This window comes from Schistocerca piceifrons, chromosome 5, assembly GCF_021461385.2.
Source record: "Schistocerca piceifrons isolate TAMUIC-IGC-003096 chromosome 5, iqSchPice1.1, whole genome shotgun sequence".
Lineage (NCBI taxonomy): Eukaryota > Metazoa > Arthropoda > Insecta > Orthoptera > Acrididae > Schistocerca > Schistocerca piceifrons.
Genome location: NC_060142.1, coordinates 76,607,806 through 76,623,500, shown reverse-complemented (window position 1 = coordinate 76,623,500; position 15,695 = coordinate 76,607,806). Strand labels below are relative to the sequence as shown.

The following is a 15,695-nucleotide window of genomic DNA, read 5'->3' as shown; positions in this document are numbered from 1 at the left end:
ATAATATGACGTTGGTATTTTGTTACTAGGTGGAATCGCTTCGGAGATATGAATGTCAACTTTGTTGTTGTTTTTTTTTTTAATGGGATGCTATAATGTGGTACTTATTTTCTGATAGCGGCTATCGATACGAATCCAATGATGTGTAACAGTAAGGTCTTTGAAGGTCAACGACGGTCACAAAGGCGGCATGAACGTCCATTTACAGAAGGTGCCCGAAGTGGCGACCTGTGGTATCAATGCAGCGCTGCAATCTTCTTATCACGGATTGAGAGGTATTCCTTATCACATCGGCAGTTATCGATACACATGCTCTGACAATTCTCTCTCGTATATCATGCAAATAGTAAATATTCACCGAATACGGCGTATCCATCTAACGTGCCATTGACATGTAAAAACCGTTCGACGGTTTCGCAATACAACACTAATAGGAACCGTAAGACTAGTATCGTCGAATCAAGCGAACGTGAATGACGTATTCCTTTGAAGAACAAGTCGATATGCTTCTCATTTACGGAGAATGCCAACGAAATTCAGTGAGAGCCAGAGACTTATACGCTGAAAGATATCCTCAACGTACTTACACGTCGTACATTTAAATATGTGAATGATAAATTGAGAACAACTGGATCTTTAACGCATCGGAAACAACTCGGCAAAGGAAATTTACTAACGGGGAAACGGAAATTGGAACTCTTGCCACTGTGGTTCCAGATCCTTGTGTTAGTTCGCGTCAAATCTCAAGGGAATATGGCATGAGCCAGAGTAGTGTTGTTCGTGTTCTGCGTCGCCATAAATATGATCCTTGCCATATCAGTCTCCACGAAGAATTAACTAGTACGCAATTCTGCGGATGGATTGAACTTCAGATTCAGAGGGATGACACATTTATTAATTTGATTTCATTTACTGACGAGGCTACATTCACGAACCATGGAAATGTTAATTTGCATAACATGTATCATTGGGCAATTTAAAATTCATGTTGGCTGCGGCAAGTTGCACACCAGAAACCGAATAGGCAAACATCTTCGCCGCGTTGGGGTGCAGCCTGTCTTCTATAGTGGTCGCAGGATCCAGGACGTGCTAGGCTCCACTAAGGACAAGGTGGATGCATTACACACTGCAGGCGTTTACAAGGTGGAATGCGAATGTGGAGAGGCATAAATCGGCGAGACTGGTAGGTCAATAGCAACGTGCATTCGGGAACACGAGCGCTATATTCGTCTAGGGCAACACAACAAATCCGCAGTGGCAGAACATCAGCAAGACTGCGGAAAAGAAATAAAATTCGGCGAAGCCTGTATGTTGGCCAAGCAGCCAATTATGACGAAACGCAAAATCAGAGAGGCCATCGAAATACTTAAACACCCTAACAACATGAACAGGGAGGATGGACTCAGGCTTGCCCCATCTTGGCTGCCAGCAATCAGAGCCCAACAGACCGACCGCACTGTCAACACGAGGCACGAGCACTACCGGCGAGTAACTGCCGCCGCGCGGCCGACGTCCAGCAGTTGGTAAACAGCAGCAAACTTCTCATTCGACGGTGACCACCAATCGTGGTACACAACACAGGAGCCAACAGACAACAGAGGTCACGTTCTCCGTCCACCGCAATAACCTATTAAAATAAAGTTCCCTTTCCTTCTTCCTTAAGCGACCAATGAAACTAACTACCTTTTTAAAATTATGACGTAATGGCGTGTGCAGTGAACAGTAGCAACAAAATATAAAAGGACACTCCATAGCTAGAACGCACCATTAGACCCAGAAGAAGGCCGCTGCAACCGTGGCTGAAACTTTGCTTTTTCTCCAGCAGCAGTAGTTTTTTGCATTATGAGGCGGTACCATACCCAGAAAACTTTTATTTCGACCGACTCCGGCCGCGGAAGTACGCAATTATAATTCCCAAATTGTTGGATTGGACGCGGAGGTGATGTGTCGTGGCCGGCTCGATCGCCAGACTTGACGCCTCTGGATTTTTTCTTGTGGGGATTTGTAAAAGACATTGTTTATAAAGACGTTCCAAGTACACCTGAAGATATGCAAAAGAGAATTGTCAGAGCATGTGCTTCGATAAATGCCGAAGTGATAAGGAATACCACTCAATCCATGATAAGAAGATTGCAGCACTGCATTGATACCAATGGTCATCACTTCGAACACCTTCTGTATTTACAGACCTTTTTGACCTTCGTTGACCTTCAAAGACCTTACTGTTACACATCATTAGATTCATCTCGAAGTCGCTATCAGAAAATAAGCACCAAAGTATATCATCCCATTTAAAAAAAAACCAAAGCTGACCTTCATATCTCTGACGCGACCCCACCTAGCAACAAACACCAACGTCATATTATGGCCTCCGTTGTTCCATGCAACATTTGTCCCACAAACTTTTCAGCTACTATACTTTCGGAGTTATTCTAGGTGACAATAGTTAGTGACTCGCCCTGTATATTTATAAAGGTAATCAGTCGTTCCAACGCGAGGCACCAAACAACAACACAACCTATATGTACGGTGCTGCCACGATTTTCACAGATCCACAGCACTACAGTCATGTACCTTGTTCATATCTGAGATCACTTCGTGTTGGTACCGCACAGGCTGGTGCCGGCGTACGTGGCGGTGGTGGCGGTGTACGCGACGCTGCTGGAGCGTGCGGGGGCGGGCCCCCTGTGGCGGCAGACCATCGGGCCGCAGGCGGACTGGTGCCGCCGCCACTGGTACCTCAACCTGCTCTTCCTCAACAACTACGTCGCCACCGAGGAGATCGTGAGTCGGCTGCCTGCCTATCACATGTACAGATACTGAAGTACGGGCTGTTTCGATTTATTAGATGGGCTACCAAACCTGGACCACATTTGTCTGAGAGCCTTATTTTTACAGTGGTGGAAATCAGTATAAAAATATGGATATTCGCAAGAAAATTTAAATTGTCGGTTGGAACTATCAGACCAATTGTGTGATTGGATTGAAGAGTTCCTAGATAACAGAACGCAGCATGTCATTCTCAACGGTGAGAAGTCTTCCGAAGTAAGAATGATTTCAGGCGTGCCGCAGGGGAGTGTCGTAGGACCGTTGCTATTCACAATATACGTAAATGACCTTGTCGATAACATCGGAAGTTCACTGAGGCTTTTTGCAGATGATGGTGTAGTATATCGAGAGGTTGTAACAATGGAAAATTGTCCTGAAATGCAGGAGGATCTGCAACGAATTGACGCATGGTGCAGGGAATGGTAATTGAATCTCAATGTAGACAAGTGTAATGTGCTGCGAATACATAGAAAGAAAGATCCTTTATCATTTAGCTACAATATAGCAGGTCAGCAACTGGAAGCAGTTAATTCCATAAATTATCTGGGAGTACGCATTAGGAGTGATCTAAAATGGAATGACCATATAAAATTAATCGTCCGTAAAGCAGAAGCCAGACAGATTCATTAGGAGAATCCTAAGGAAATGCAATCCGAAAACAAAGGAAGTAGGTTACAGTACACTTGTTTGCCCACTGCTTGAATTCTGCTCACCGGTATGGGATCCGTACCACATAGGGTTGATAGAAGAGATGGAGAAGATCCAACGGAGAACAGCGCGCTTCGTTACAGGATCATTTAGTAATCGCGAAAGCATTACGGAGATGATAGATAAACTTCAGTGGAAGACTCTGCAAGAGAGACGCTCAGTAACTCCGTACGGGCTTTTGTTGAAGTTTCGAGAACATACCTTCACCGAGGAGTCAAGCAGTATATTACTCCCTCCTACGTTTATCTCGCGAAGAGACCATGAGGATAAAATCAGAGAGATTAGAGCTCACACAGAGGAATACCGATAATCTTTCTTTCCACGAACATTACCAGACTGGAATAGAAGGGACAACCGATAGATGTACCCAAGGTACCCTCCGCCACACACCGCCAGGTGGCTTGCCTAGTATGAATGTAGATGTAGATGTAGAAACTGGGTACACCTGCTCAATATCGTGTAGGGCTGCAACACGACGTGGCATGGACTCGACTAGTGTCTGAGGTAGTGCTGGAGGGAACTGTCACCATGAATCCTGCAGGGTTGTCCATATATCCGTAAGAGTACCAACGGGTGGAGATCTCTTGTGAACAGCACGTTGCAAGGCATATCAGATATGCTCAATAATGTTCATTTCTGGGGAGTTTTGTGGCTAGCGAAACTATTTAAACTCATAGATGTGTTCCTGGAGCAACCCTGGTGCAATTCTGGACGTGTGGGGTTGTCCTGCTGGAGTTGCCCAAGTCCGTTACAATGCACAATGGACATGAATGGATGCAGGTGATCAGACAGGATACCAGGGCGCTTACGTACCGGTCACCTGTCAGAGTCGTATCTGGACGTATCAGGGGTCCCGTATCACCCCAACTGCACGTGCCTCACAACATTACAGAGTCCCCTCCAGCTTTAACAGTCCCCTGCTGACATGCAGGATCCACGGATTCACCAGGTTGTCTCCATACGCGTACACGTCCATCCGCTCGATACAATTTGAAACGAGGCTCGTTCGACGAGACAGCATGTTTCCAAACTACAGTCCAATTTGGGTGCTGATGGGCCCAGGCGAAGCGTAAAGCTTTGTGTCATGCAATCATCACAGGTACACGATTGGGCCTTCGGCTCCGAAAGCGCATACCGATGATGTTTCGTTGAATGGTTCGCACGCTGACGTTGATGACCCAGCATTGAAATCAGCAGCAATTTGCAGAAGTAATGTTACTTTAAATCCGTCTTGATTGCAAATTTTTTTTATTATTCATATGACCGGTTTCGGTTCAATCAGAACCATCTTCAGATCTGATATTTAAGTTACAGGAGAATTGGACGGGTTACTCCTGTAACTTAAATATCAGATCTGAAAATGGTTCTGAATGAACCGAAACCGGTCATATGAATAATAAAAAAAAATTTGCAATCAAGACGGATTTAAAGTAACATTATAAAATCACTGATTGATGTTATCCCATAAGACATTATGTCTGTTTTTGCAAAATTTGCAGAAGGGTTGCACTTTGAAACGTCCCCTTTGAACAATTTATACAAGACTGTGCTTATACTGACACACAATGTTTTTAGCGCAACGCAATCTGACTTTCAAAATTCCCTACTAAAGAATGCCCTGACTAACATTAAACTATACCTTTCACAAATCACTTACCTCACAAAAATCTTCGCTGCTCAAGCTACTGCAATACAGCGAGCGCCACTACTGCCAGCTAAATAAAAGATTCAAACTATGGAAGGCACTAACTACTGATAGGGATAGTTAGCAAATGAAAGATATTAGTAGAGAACAAACAATGTATTTACCTTGATATCATCATATATAAATATAGCAGTTCATGACAAATTACAAATCTCCGCCATCTCTCTCCCCACATCCACCACTGCTGGCGGCTCACCTCCAACTGCGCAACGCTACGCGCTGTTCACAGCCAGCTGCCTAACACTACAATGGCGAGTATTACAACAATGCAAAGCAGCCACAGACTGCACACAGCACAGCCAGTGATTTTCATACAGAGGTGGCGTTACCAATAAAGAAAACCTAAACAGCCTACTTACATAGCCCCCATGCTACCCAAAAAAAATTTTACACGTTTTTCTGGGCACTGGCCAATACATATTTGTTAAAATTTTTTTCACAATTACAATAACAAAGAAATCAAAGGCACACACTTATTGATACAATGTTGGTCAAAAGCTAAAATTTTCTCACAGTCCATAAAGACAGTCCTCATCATTCGTCACAGTAAAATTGCAGTGTTTTTCTCAAAGTCTGACCAGTAAAAGACAATGCACACAGACGTAGTGGATTTCCATGCAGTCTTGAAGAAGTAGTGTTGTCCTTCCAACGGAAAGACAGTGCTGCCTCGACATGCAGACAGGTAATGGGCCACAACAGAGTAAACCCACAGCAGAGTCAGTCGACGTTTTGAAGAATATTGGTAGTTAGGTCATCACAGAGCAGACCCACTGTAGTCCTGGTAGAAATTACGGTACTGGTGGGCCACCAGAAGTGCAGACCCACTGCAGTCCTTGTAGCAATTGGTGGGCCATCAAAGATGCAGACCCACTGTAGTCCTGGTAGAGACAGCCAGCAGCCATCTGTTGCAAATGTGCAGGTGCACAATCACCATCGAAGAGTCTTGCGGACAATATAGCAAGTCCATAAACCACCACTTGTGCACTCACAAAGTTTCTGGAATTGTCCTTAGATCCAGCAATGCTGTTATCCAGTCCCTTGCTGAATCATTAACACACGTGCAAACACTATCAGTCCCTACTTCTCACATATTGTCCATGTACTATGACCAACAGAAACGTGTGCAGTGAAATGTTACTTAATTTGAAGAACTGGTAACAATTACAATTTGGTAACATAAAAATACAATAACAAAGGTACAAAATACATCATTAAAGAACATAATAATACAGATAACATCTGTAGTACAGGCTTTACAAAAGAATAGAAATGAACATATACATCAGTGTTACAGGAATTATGACATGAGTACAAAAATAAAAGATCAGAATCACTTTCGAAACATCAACTTCACACATGAGCATTAAAACAAAACAGAATAAATAATGTGTAAGCATATTTATAAGGTAAATAACATATTATTAATGCCAATTATATTCGAGGATAACAGTATTCCTCATCATAGTGAATGTAGCTTAATATTAAAAGAAGAAAAAATTCTATGAAACTACACAGAGACAGGAAGAAAACAAATACACAAGGGTACACAAACATATAGTGGGATAATACAAAAGGAAAGGACAGGGTTTGTTGTACTGCAGTATTTTGCAAACAAAACTTTCTTTACTTCTTGGAGATCTCCCTTCATTCAACATTATTCCCAAAAAGTCCTATCTATACCTGCTTTCTGTATTCTATTCATATTTTTTTCAATATAATTATTTCTCAGTGCACAATACTCATTTTGGCCCAAGTCTGTTTCATATAACTTCGCAACGCATTCTTTACCTACTCTCCATAGTCAGTTTCTTATATAGTCTACCCCTCTTAAGCTAACTTAAATCTACTGAGCTCAGATGCTAAACTAAGGGACGAGGCAATGCAGCAGCACATAAAACAATTAATATAAACAGCAATGAAAAAAAATGGAAAATCGCAAAGCAAGCTACAGTAAATCTAAATTACCAAGCAATTCAACATTACAACTAATATGAGGCAATGCGCAGCAAACAAAAAAATAAATCTGGCTTAGCAGAGTAACACAAATTAAAGTTCAGTAGCACTATGCCTGGCAAACAGCAGCTTATATCTAAACATGACATAACTCAAGCAGAAAAAATATTACAGTAAAGATTACAATGCAGATAAGGGAAATGTATAATCACATCTTAATGTCTAAGTAATTAAAGTGGTGCACCACAACAACTTATTGTAAAAGAAATATTACCATGTACTTGAAAAGAATATTATGTATGCAGTTACTGTTACTAGTCCCTTCTCATTGTTCTTTCCTTTCCAAGTGCACCTTTTTTGAAGAATGTGGATCACAAAATTATTATTTAATAGATCTGTTGACAGAAAGTGTTCACATTAGCAAATGCATTTAATTTTATTTTATGAAACCAATGCTGCAACACAGCTGGAAAACAGATGTCAAATGAAATAAGCAATTACGCAAACCAAAGCATACAAATATCATTCAATAGACATGTGGCATTTCGTAAGTCAGTAACTCTCAACTCTCGTAGAAAGACACTTGTCATTATCGGGTTTGCAGATGTAAGAATATTTCCCATCAATTCATAAGCATTTCAGTAAATATCATAAATTACGAGCTCCACAGTATGCTTTCGACAAGGAAATGTCAATAGCGAGTATAATGGCCCCCCCTTTTTTTTTTTTTACCTGTGCCGCTGAAAGGCTAATGGCTTTTTTTTCGGGCGGCTGTCGCCCAGGTGGGTGCCCGCGACGCATTACGTGCAGGTGGTCACTTAACTTTCTTACGGAAATATTTACGACAGCAGTTTCCGCTACAGTGACAGTCTCATATAAAATGTTTCACAGGTCAAGAATTTGCGTTGCAAATGTGTAGAAACAAAATGCTATTGATATAACAGTGTCCAAAAAATTTTCGCCAGCATTGTGATACATTCACACATGATTCACACATGTACACACATTTCATAATTCTGAAGTATGATTCTTGGTTTCCAACATCCTTTTCCATAAGTCAGAGTCCCTAATCACTATTCATTACTCCTTACCTTATTACACATATATATATTCGTCGACACGTCAATCTTGCGACGACACTTCAATATTTCATCATAATAAATACATAGCATAACCAAATTCCTCATATAGCACCAGCTTATTAATCATAAACGTACCTCAGCAGCATAATACACTTTGTCGTCGTAAAAAATAACATCATAACACCTCAGTCAAATCTCAAAAACGTCGTAGCTTTCTGCAATAATGTCAAAACCTAAAAAAATTCTCTGCTCATGCCAAAAGTGTCATCTGCCTCAAACGTACTTTAAAAATCATGATCCCATACCAAATACATCATTCAAAGCTCTCATAGTATCACAATGGGCCCGAAAAAATATGAACAGTTCACACAGTACAGACAAAATACAATTTCATAAGTGTGAAGTTATCCAACTGTGTAATTGCGTAAACATCTGTCACTGATGTAATAAAAAAATGTTTATCTCTCAGTTAAATGATCAGATAGCTGTGTAATTCTGTGTTAGAGAAATATGGTACCGATTTGTAAAGTTGTATAAGCAAATACCATATTAGCGAGGGTTCCTTGTGGTTGCCACACACATGGTACACAAAGTAGGCGTATACCCCCCTGAGGATTAATGTAATTATACCCTCAGGTGTTACAGATTACAGCAATGAAATGAAATGTATCACTGAAAACCTTTGTATCATTGTACTTCAAATATCTTTAAAAATAAATGTTTTAAGTACAAAATTAATCACTCAAATGCGTGTCCTGTAGCGCTAAATGTGCGTCTTGCTGTAAGATAATTCTGTGGAAGTGTCGTACTTATCGTCCTCCGAAAGCTAAGTTCTGCAGAAGTCAATGTACTTACCTCATGATAAACAAAAGTGAAATGCTTTATGTATAGATATCTTAGTTATTACGCTTATTGCCATGATGAAGAAAGTACTGTGCTGTAACGTATTGTTGTGCTACGGAAAAGGCAATCTCATTGTAGCTATACCACAAAAGTTACTACTAAAACATGTTTTACTTTGCAGAATAAAACAGAAAAACTGTGCAGAAATAAAACAGAAACACTACAAAAGCAACATTGTAAATTGTCACTCATTAGAAGCGTCGTGATAAAACCGTGTAGTTGTCACTTAAACTAACCACTGTGTCGTCTGGTATCTCACAGAAAGTACATTAAACCCAGAATGTATTTTCAAGTAAACCAAAATGTTGCATTAAAATCTCATTAGCAGTACCAGTATGTGTCCTAAGTATGTAAGCCTGATAGTCGTTACGTAATCGTGCAACTAACAAGCAAGAATGTACAAATACAACACTGTGCCGTCTGTTCACTATAACAATGCATTCGTAATTTCTGTTTAAAAATGTTCCCTAGGTTCTAGACTGGATATTTAACTTCAAACATTGTTGCATGTTAACAGTTTCTTAAGTCTGACAAAGCATACTAGAAATGTGAAGTGAAAAGTTTTATGGCAAAGACAAAGTTAAAAAGCAGATTATCTTTCAATAAATGGTTTTACATGTTAAATGTGGTGTAAACCTTTACTCTTCCTAGTACGCAGAGTTTCAACTTCAACGCAATTATCATGTGGTATACGTCGGATTCTGTATGGTCCATTGTAAACTAGAAAGAATTTGTGACTCAAGTGTTTCTTCTTATGTGACAATGAATGAGCTTTAATGAGAACTTTCTGACCAATATACAATTTTTTTGCATTTGCTTTACCGTGTAGTTTTCTCCTTTTGTCTGCTGCAGATTTTATATTTTTAAGAGCCAAATCAATTATGTCTTTGTGTCGAAGTTTACGTGTATTTGGGAAAGGTACAAGCTCTCTGATTCTGTTTGGTGGTTCTTCATTCTTCAGTACAAGAGTAGGTGGTAAAGCAGTGGAATCATGAGGCATTTCATTCAGCACGTTTTGAAATAAGTGTAAATATCTGTCCCAATGCTGATGCTTTCTGTGACAATAAAGCCTGCAAAGCTTATTGATTTCTTTCATAATCCGTTCGGAGGGGTTACAATGTGGTGAGTACAATGAAATAAAAACAGGTTTGATTTTATGGTTGCGAAGCATGCGTGACCAAATAGCAGATTTAAATTGCGATCCGTTATCTGAAATGACTTTAGCAACGTGGCCAACTTCACGTAAGAAATTTTTTACAAAGGCGTTGGATACAGACCGTCCAGTGGCTTTACGTAACGGTGTGAAAGAAACAAATTTTGAAGTAAGTTCAACAGCGACTAGAACGTACGAAAATCCATTAGATGTTCTGACAAGCGGTCCCAAGAGATCAACAGCAGCAAATTCTTTTAATTTAGAAGGAATGATAGGAAACAACGGAGCACGATGTGAGACAGTAGATGGTTTCGCCTTTTGACAAAGTTTACAAATAGACAAGACTCTTCGAATTCTCTTTTCCATATTGTTAAAATAACAAGTCGTTCGAAGAATATGATAACATTTTCGTGGACCAAAATGTGCGTAGCTGAAATGAATGTACCAAATGAGCTTATTAACAAAATCGTCAGGAATGCAAAGTACCCATAGCTTGTCATCAACAGTGCAGCGTTTGAACAGTATGTTGTTTCTAACCAGATAATAATGCCGAATCTGTGTGTGTGTCTTTTCATGCCATTTGCTCTTGATGTCTTTCCAAATCGGATCTTTATCTTGTTCATGAGCAATGTCCTTTAAAGATGTGGTGATGAAGTTTTCAAAGGCGACTTTCTGAATGTAAAGAATACTGAAATTTTTCTCGAGGTTGCCTTCTGTGGTACTTTTCTCAAGCCCAGCCGGTGCGCGTGACAGTGCGTCCGCAACAATGTTCTCCTTGCCGGGAATGTAGACTATTGTGAAGCGGAATTCTTGCAGAAACAATGCCCAACGTTTTAACCTGTCATGATTTAATTTTGAAGACATAAGAAATTGTAATGCACGATGATCACTGTATACTTTTACGTGCTTACCAGAAAGAAAGAAACGGAATTTGTTAAATGCCCAAACGATAGCTAAAGCTTCTAATTCAGTAACGGAATAATTTTTTTCAGAGTTTGTTAGCACTCGGCTAGCAAAAGCAATGGTTTTCTGAATGGTAGTGCCATTTTCTATGGCTTCTTGAAATAAATGGGCACCAAGACCGACTTTAGAAGAATCCGTGCTAAGGCAGAAATCTTGTGACAGATCTGGATGAGCTAAGATTGGCGCGTGAAGTAACGCTTCTTTCAAAGAATTGAATTCCAACTGTGCTTGTTCGTCCCAGTTCCAAATAGTATTTTTTCCAGTGAGAGAACAAAGTTTTGGTGTAACAAGGATTTGCATATTCAGAAAACGACGGTAAAAATTTACGAGACCTAGAAAACTGCGGACTTGTCTTTTTGTGGATGGCACTGGAATGGCTCTGATTGCTTCTAACTTTTCAGGATCCGGCTGAATCCCTTCAGAAGAAATAATATGTCCCAAAAAATTCACCTTTGTCCTACCGAATTCAGACTTTTCCAAGTTAACTGTAATTCCAGATTCTGCAAAAATACGTAACAAACTGTTGAGGATGCGATTATGTTGTTCCCATGAAGCTTCTGCTATCAGAATATCGTCCACATATAAGGTGATGTGACGTTTTAATAACTCAGGTAATATGGAATTTAACCCACGAATGAATGCTGCCGAAGAAATGTTCAAACCAAAAGGAAGTTTCCGAAACTGATAACAAACGCCGAAACAAAGGAAAGCTGTGTATTTTCTACATTCTGGATGAAGTTCGATCTGATAAAAGCTGGATCTGAGATCAATGGAAGACAACACTTTTACACCATTAAAATTTTGAAGAAGTTCTTCTAACGTTTGCGGCCTGTCTGTTTCAGGAATAATGATCGTATTGATTTGTCTCGAATCTAAGACAAGCCTGATCGATCCATTTTTCTTCTCAACAACATGTAATGGATTGTTGTATGAGCTTACTGCAGGCTCAATAATGCCCTCATTAAGCATAGATTGTATTTCTGTTCTAACACGGTCCCTATAATGCGCCGGAATTACGTATGGTCTAACACAAAATTTAGTATGCTCACGAACAATAAATTGGTATTGAAATCCCTTGATTGTTCCTGTTTTATGAGTAAAAACTGTGGAATGTGCTTGTAAAATCTCAAAAAGGTCCTGCCTATCAGTGTCATTACAATTCTCAATTGTTTGAATTTTATTCTGAATTAACTTATTAGTGTCAAATGCGCCGTCGATATCATCCCTGTCAGTACTTGCAGAGTGATTGTTAGTGTCAAGTCCCGTAGAAAAGTCCGAACTGTTGTCTAACATAAGGTAAAGCCGATTAATTTCCTCGTCATGGTTTGAGAGCCAATCTTCAAATTTCAAAGCTATTGACTTACCTTCTTTCTCTAAACTTATTTCAGCATCGTGAAAGTTTAAGATTGCTTTGTATTCATTCAGAAAGTCTACTCCCAATATAATTTCCGTCGACAATAATGGAACAATGAGAAAGTTCATAGAGAAGCTGTGGCTTTGACAAAAGAATTCTAAATTGGTTTGTTGGCGTACATCTACACTTTTTCCAAAGATTGCACCTTGTAATTTAATCTTATGTAACGGAAGTGTGGGACAATCGTTCGATTTGTTGCATTTGCTAAAGGCTGTTTCACTGATTACTGAAATGGGACTGCCAGAGTCAAGTACTGCCATAAATTTTACGTCATTTACAGTAATGTGAATCACAGGATATGCAATGTTGTTATGTTTTACGTCGTGTTCCTGGAGTAAGATGTCCCTAATGTCTTCCATTTTTACGTAATTACTAGCTACGGCAGCTGCGTCGTTAGTGTCATAAGAACATTTTGTGGCTGCCAGCGGTGTGAGTAATTGCCTATTGTCTCTTTGTTGGCGCGTCGTTATTGGGATTTGGAGACCTAACTTCTACAAATTCACCTCCTCGAGAGGGCCCTGCTCTGTTTGAATCCCGCCAGTTCTGATGCAATTCAGGTCTGTCGTTACGATCACATCGTCTGTCGTCATGTCGGTAGTTCCTGTAGTTTCTTTCTTGTCGGTTAAGTGGTGGAGAATTTCTCCCTGAATCGTAACTGCGCGCTGAACTGTTGCGTCTGAAGTTATTCTGTCTCCCTTGATAATAATTATTTTGGTTCCCATATTGTCTGTTTCTCTGATTGTCTCTGTGATAGTCACTACCGCAGAGAGGTGATCTTTCCCTGTAATTATTACTACTCTGCCAACGGTTGTCGTACGGGTGGTGTCTATTTTGGTCACGATTTGCGTTGTAAGAATAGACCAGTCGTGTCTGGTTATTGTTTCTGTCATCACGGAATTGTGACGGATGTGACCTGTAATTGTTGTGTCCTTGTTTTTGCATTCCGCGATTATCAGTGTCAATTTCTAGTTCTTGTAACAGTCCCTGAAAAGCTTCAATGTCGTCTTTGCAACGTCCTGCTAAAATAATATGCCGTAAATGATCAGGTAATTTGATTAAGCAAATGCGGATGAGTTCTGAGGGGCTGTATGGGTTTGACAGGTACTGATTCTTGTGCAACATGTCTTCAAAATATTTCACAAGACTGGAGAATTCAGATTGTTCGAAATGTTTCATCATTATGATACCATGTTTTACTCGGTCTTGTGTGGCTTGAGACCAATATGCTGAGAGGAAGGCATGGTAAAATTCTCCTTCACTGTGGCAATCGTGAATGACCGATCGCATTCTTACAGCTGGTTCATTCTCTAAGTAGCCACACATAAATTCTAATCTGTGTTCCAACGACCAGTTGGGAGGAAAACAATGAGAGAATTGATGGAGCCATGCTTGTGGATGAATGTCGTTGGCAGAATTCTTAAATGTTTTGAATTTACGTGTAGTAATGAACAGCTTATAGTCAAAATCATCATGTCGGCGAGTCGCATATCGGTCATTGTTAGGTTGTGTCGGCCGTTCCATCTCAAAATTCGGTGCACATTGCCAATTTCTTTCATAACTTCCGAAATGCCCTGTGTTATTATTTTGCGGCTTTTCCGTGTTTCTAAGTCCCTCTTCCCGTGTTGGAGCGCCAGTGTCCTCTGAAATACGTAATTCTTGTATTACCTGTGTCAGCTGATCTTGTACTTCCCGGATTTCTCTTTGGTGTTGTGTATTAATTTGATTCTGATTTTGTTTGAATTTTCTTATTTGTTCATACTCTTCTGTGTCAGTGAAGGCTACGGGTCTTGTGTCATTCAGATCATCATCTACCTTTGTAGATAAGTTAGTGACCTGATCCGAAAGTTCGGCTACTTTCTCCGATAGTGTCCTTATTTCTTCAGTGTGTTTTTCTGAACCAAGTTTCAGAGTATCTACTGTGTCCTTAAAGTTTTCCTGAGTTTTTGCAAGTTGCGTAACCGAATCGGTAGATGCAACTGAGTCAAATTTAGCTTGCAAGGTCTCATGATTTTCATGAACAATAATTTGCAGTTCTTTTATGGCTGCTTCGTGATTCTGTAATGCATTTTCATGCCACGAAAAAATAGGTTGAAAATGCTCACAAATTTGTGTTTTTACGTCATTACAGACTTTTTGACATTTCGATTCAATGTTATGTAACTCAGTAGTTAAATCTTCACGTGTTTGTTCAAGTGTTTGTTCCAATGAGTCTAACTTTTTAAGATTTTGTTCCACTGTGTCCAACTTTTGAAGCTTTTGCTGTGTTTGTCTCTGATTTTGTTCCACTGTGTCTAACTTTTGAAGCTTTTGCTGTGTTTGTCTCTGATTTTGTTCCATTGTGTCTAACTGTTGCTGTGTTTGTCTCTGATGTTGTTCCATTGTGTCTAACTTTTCAAGCTTTTGTCCCATTTGTTGCATTAATTGTAATAACAATGCACTGGGGTCTGAAACATGTTCCTCAGTGCTTTTCGGCAGTGAAGTTGCACCGGCAACATTCACATTTTGACAAGTGGAAAATGTGTCTTGACTCATTTGAGAAAACGGTGGGAACCCAAAACCTGAGTCTGCAGTATTTGCAATATTGTGTTCTGCCATTCCCGATTCCTGAGGCGAGCTGTTGACGTCCTGGAGAACCACTTAGGGGACCACATTCTGGGCATCGATTGGCCACCATATTCTCCGGATCTGAAAACATGCGACTCCTTTTCGTGGGGCTATATTAAAGACAAGGTGTACGGTAATGACCTCAAAACCATTGCTGAAAACAGCCATTCATGAGGTCATCGACATCATCGATGTGCCAACACTTCAGTGGGTCGTGCAGAATTGTGCTATTCGTCTGTGCCACATCATCGCAAATGATAGCAGGCAGTCCGCAGCTCGTGGTCGTGCGGTAGCATTCTCGCTCCCCACACCGGGTTCCCGGGTTCGATTCCCGGCGGGGTCAGGGATTTTATCTGCCTCGTGATGACTGGGTGTTGTGTG

General features: G+C 40.3%; 1 protein-coding gene across 1 annotated transcript in view; it reads left to right on the top strand.

Moving 5' to 3' along the window:
- LOC124798746 (O-acyltransferase like protein-like) overlaps positions 1–15,695 on the top strand; it is a 188,073-nt gene that overhangs the window by 93,824 nt on the left and 78,554 nt on the right. Inside the window, exon 5 of the mRNA XM_047262274.1 lies at positions 2,616–2,784. Within this exon, the coding sequence (XP_047118230.1) occupies positions 2,616–2,784 (169 nt within the window). The remainder of the gene's footprint in view (positions 1–2,615; positions 2,785–15,695) is intronic.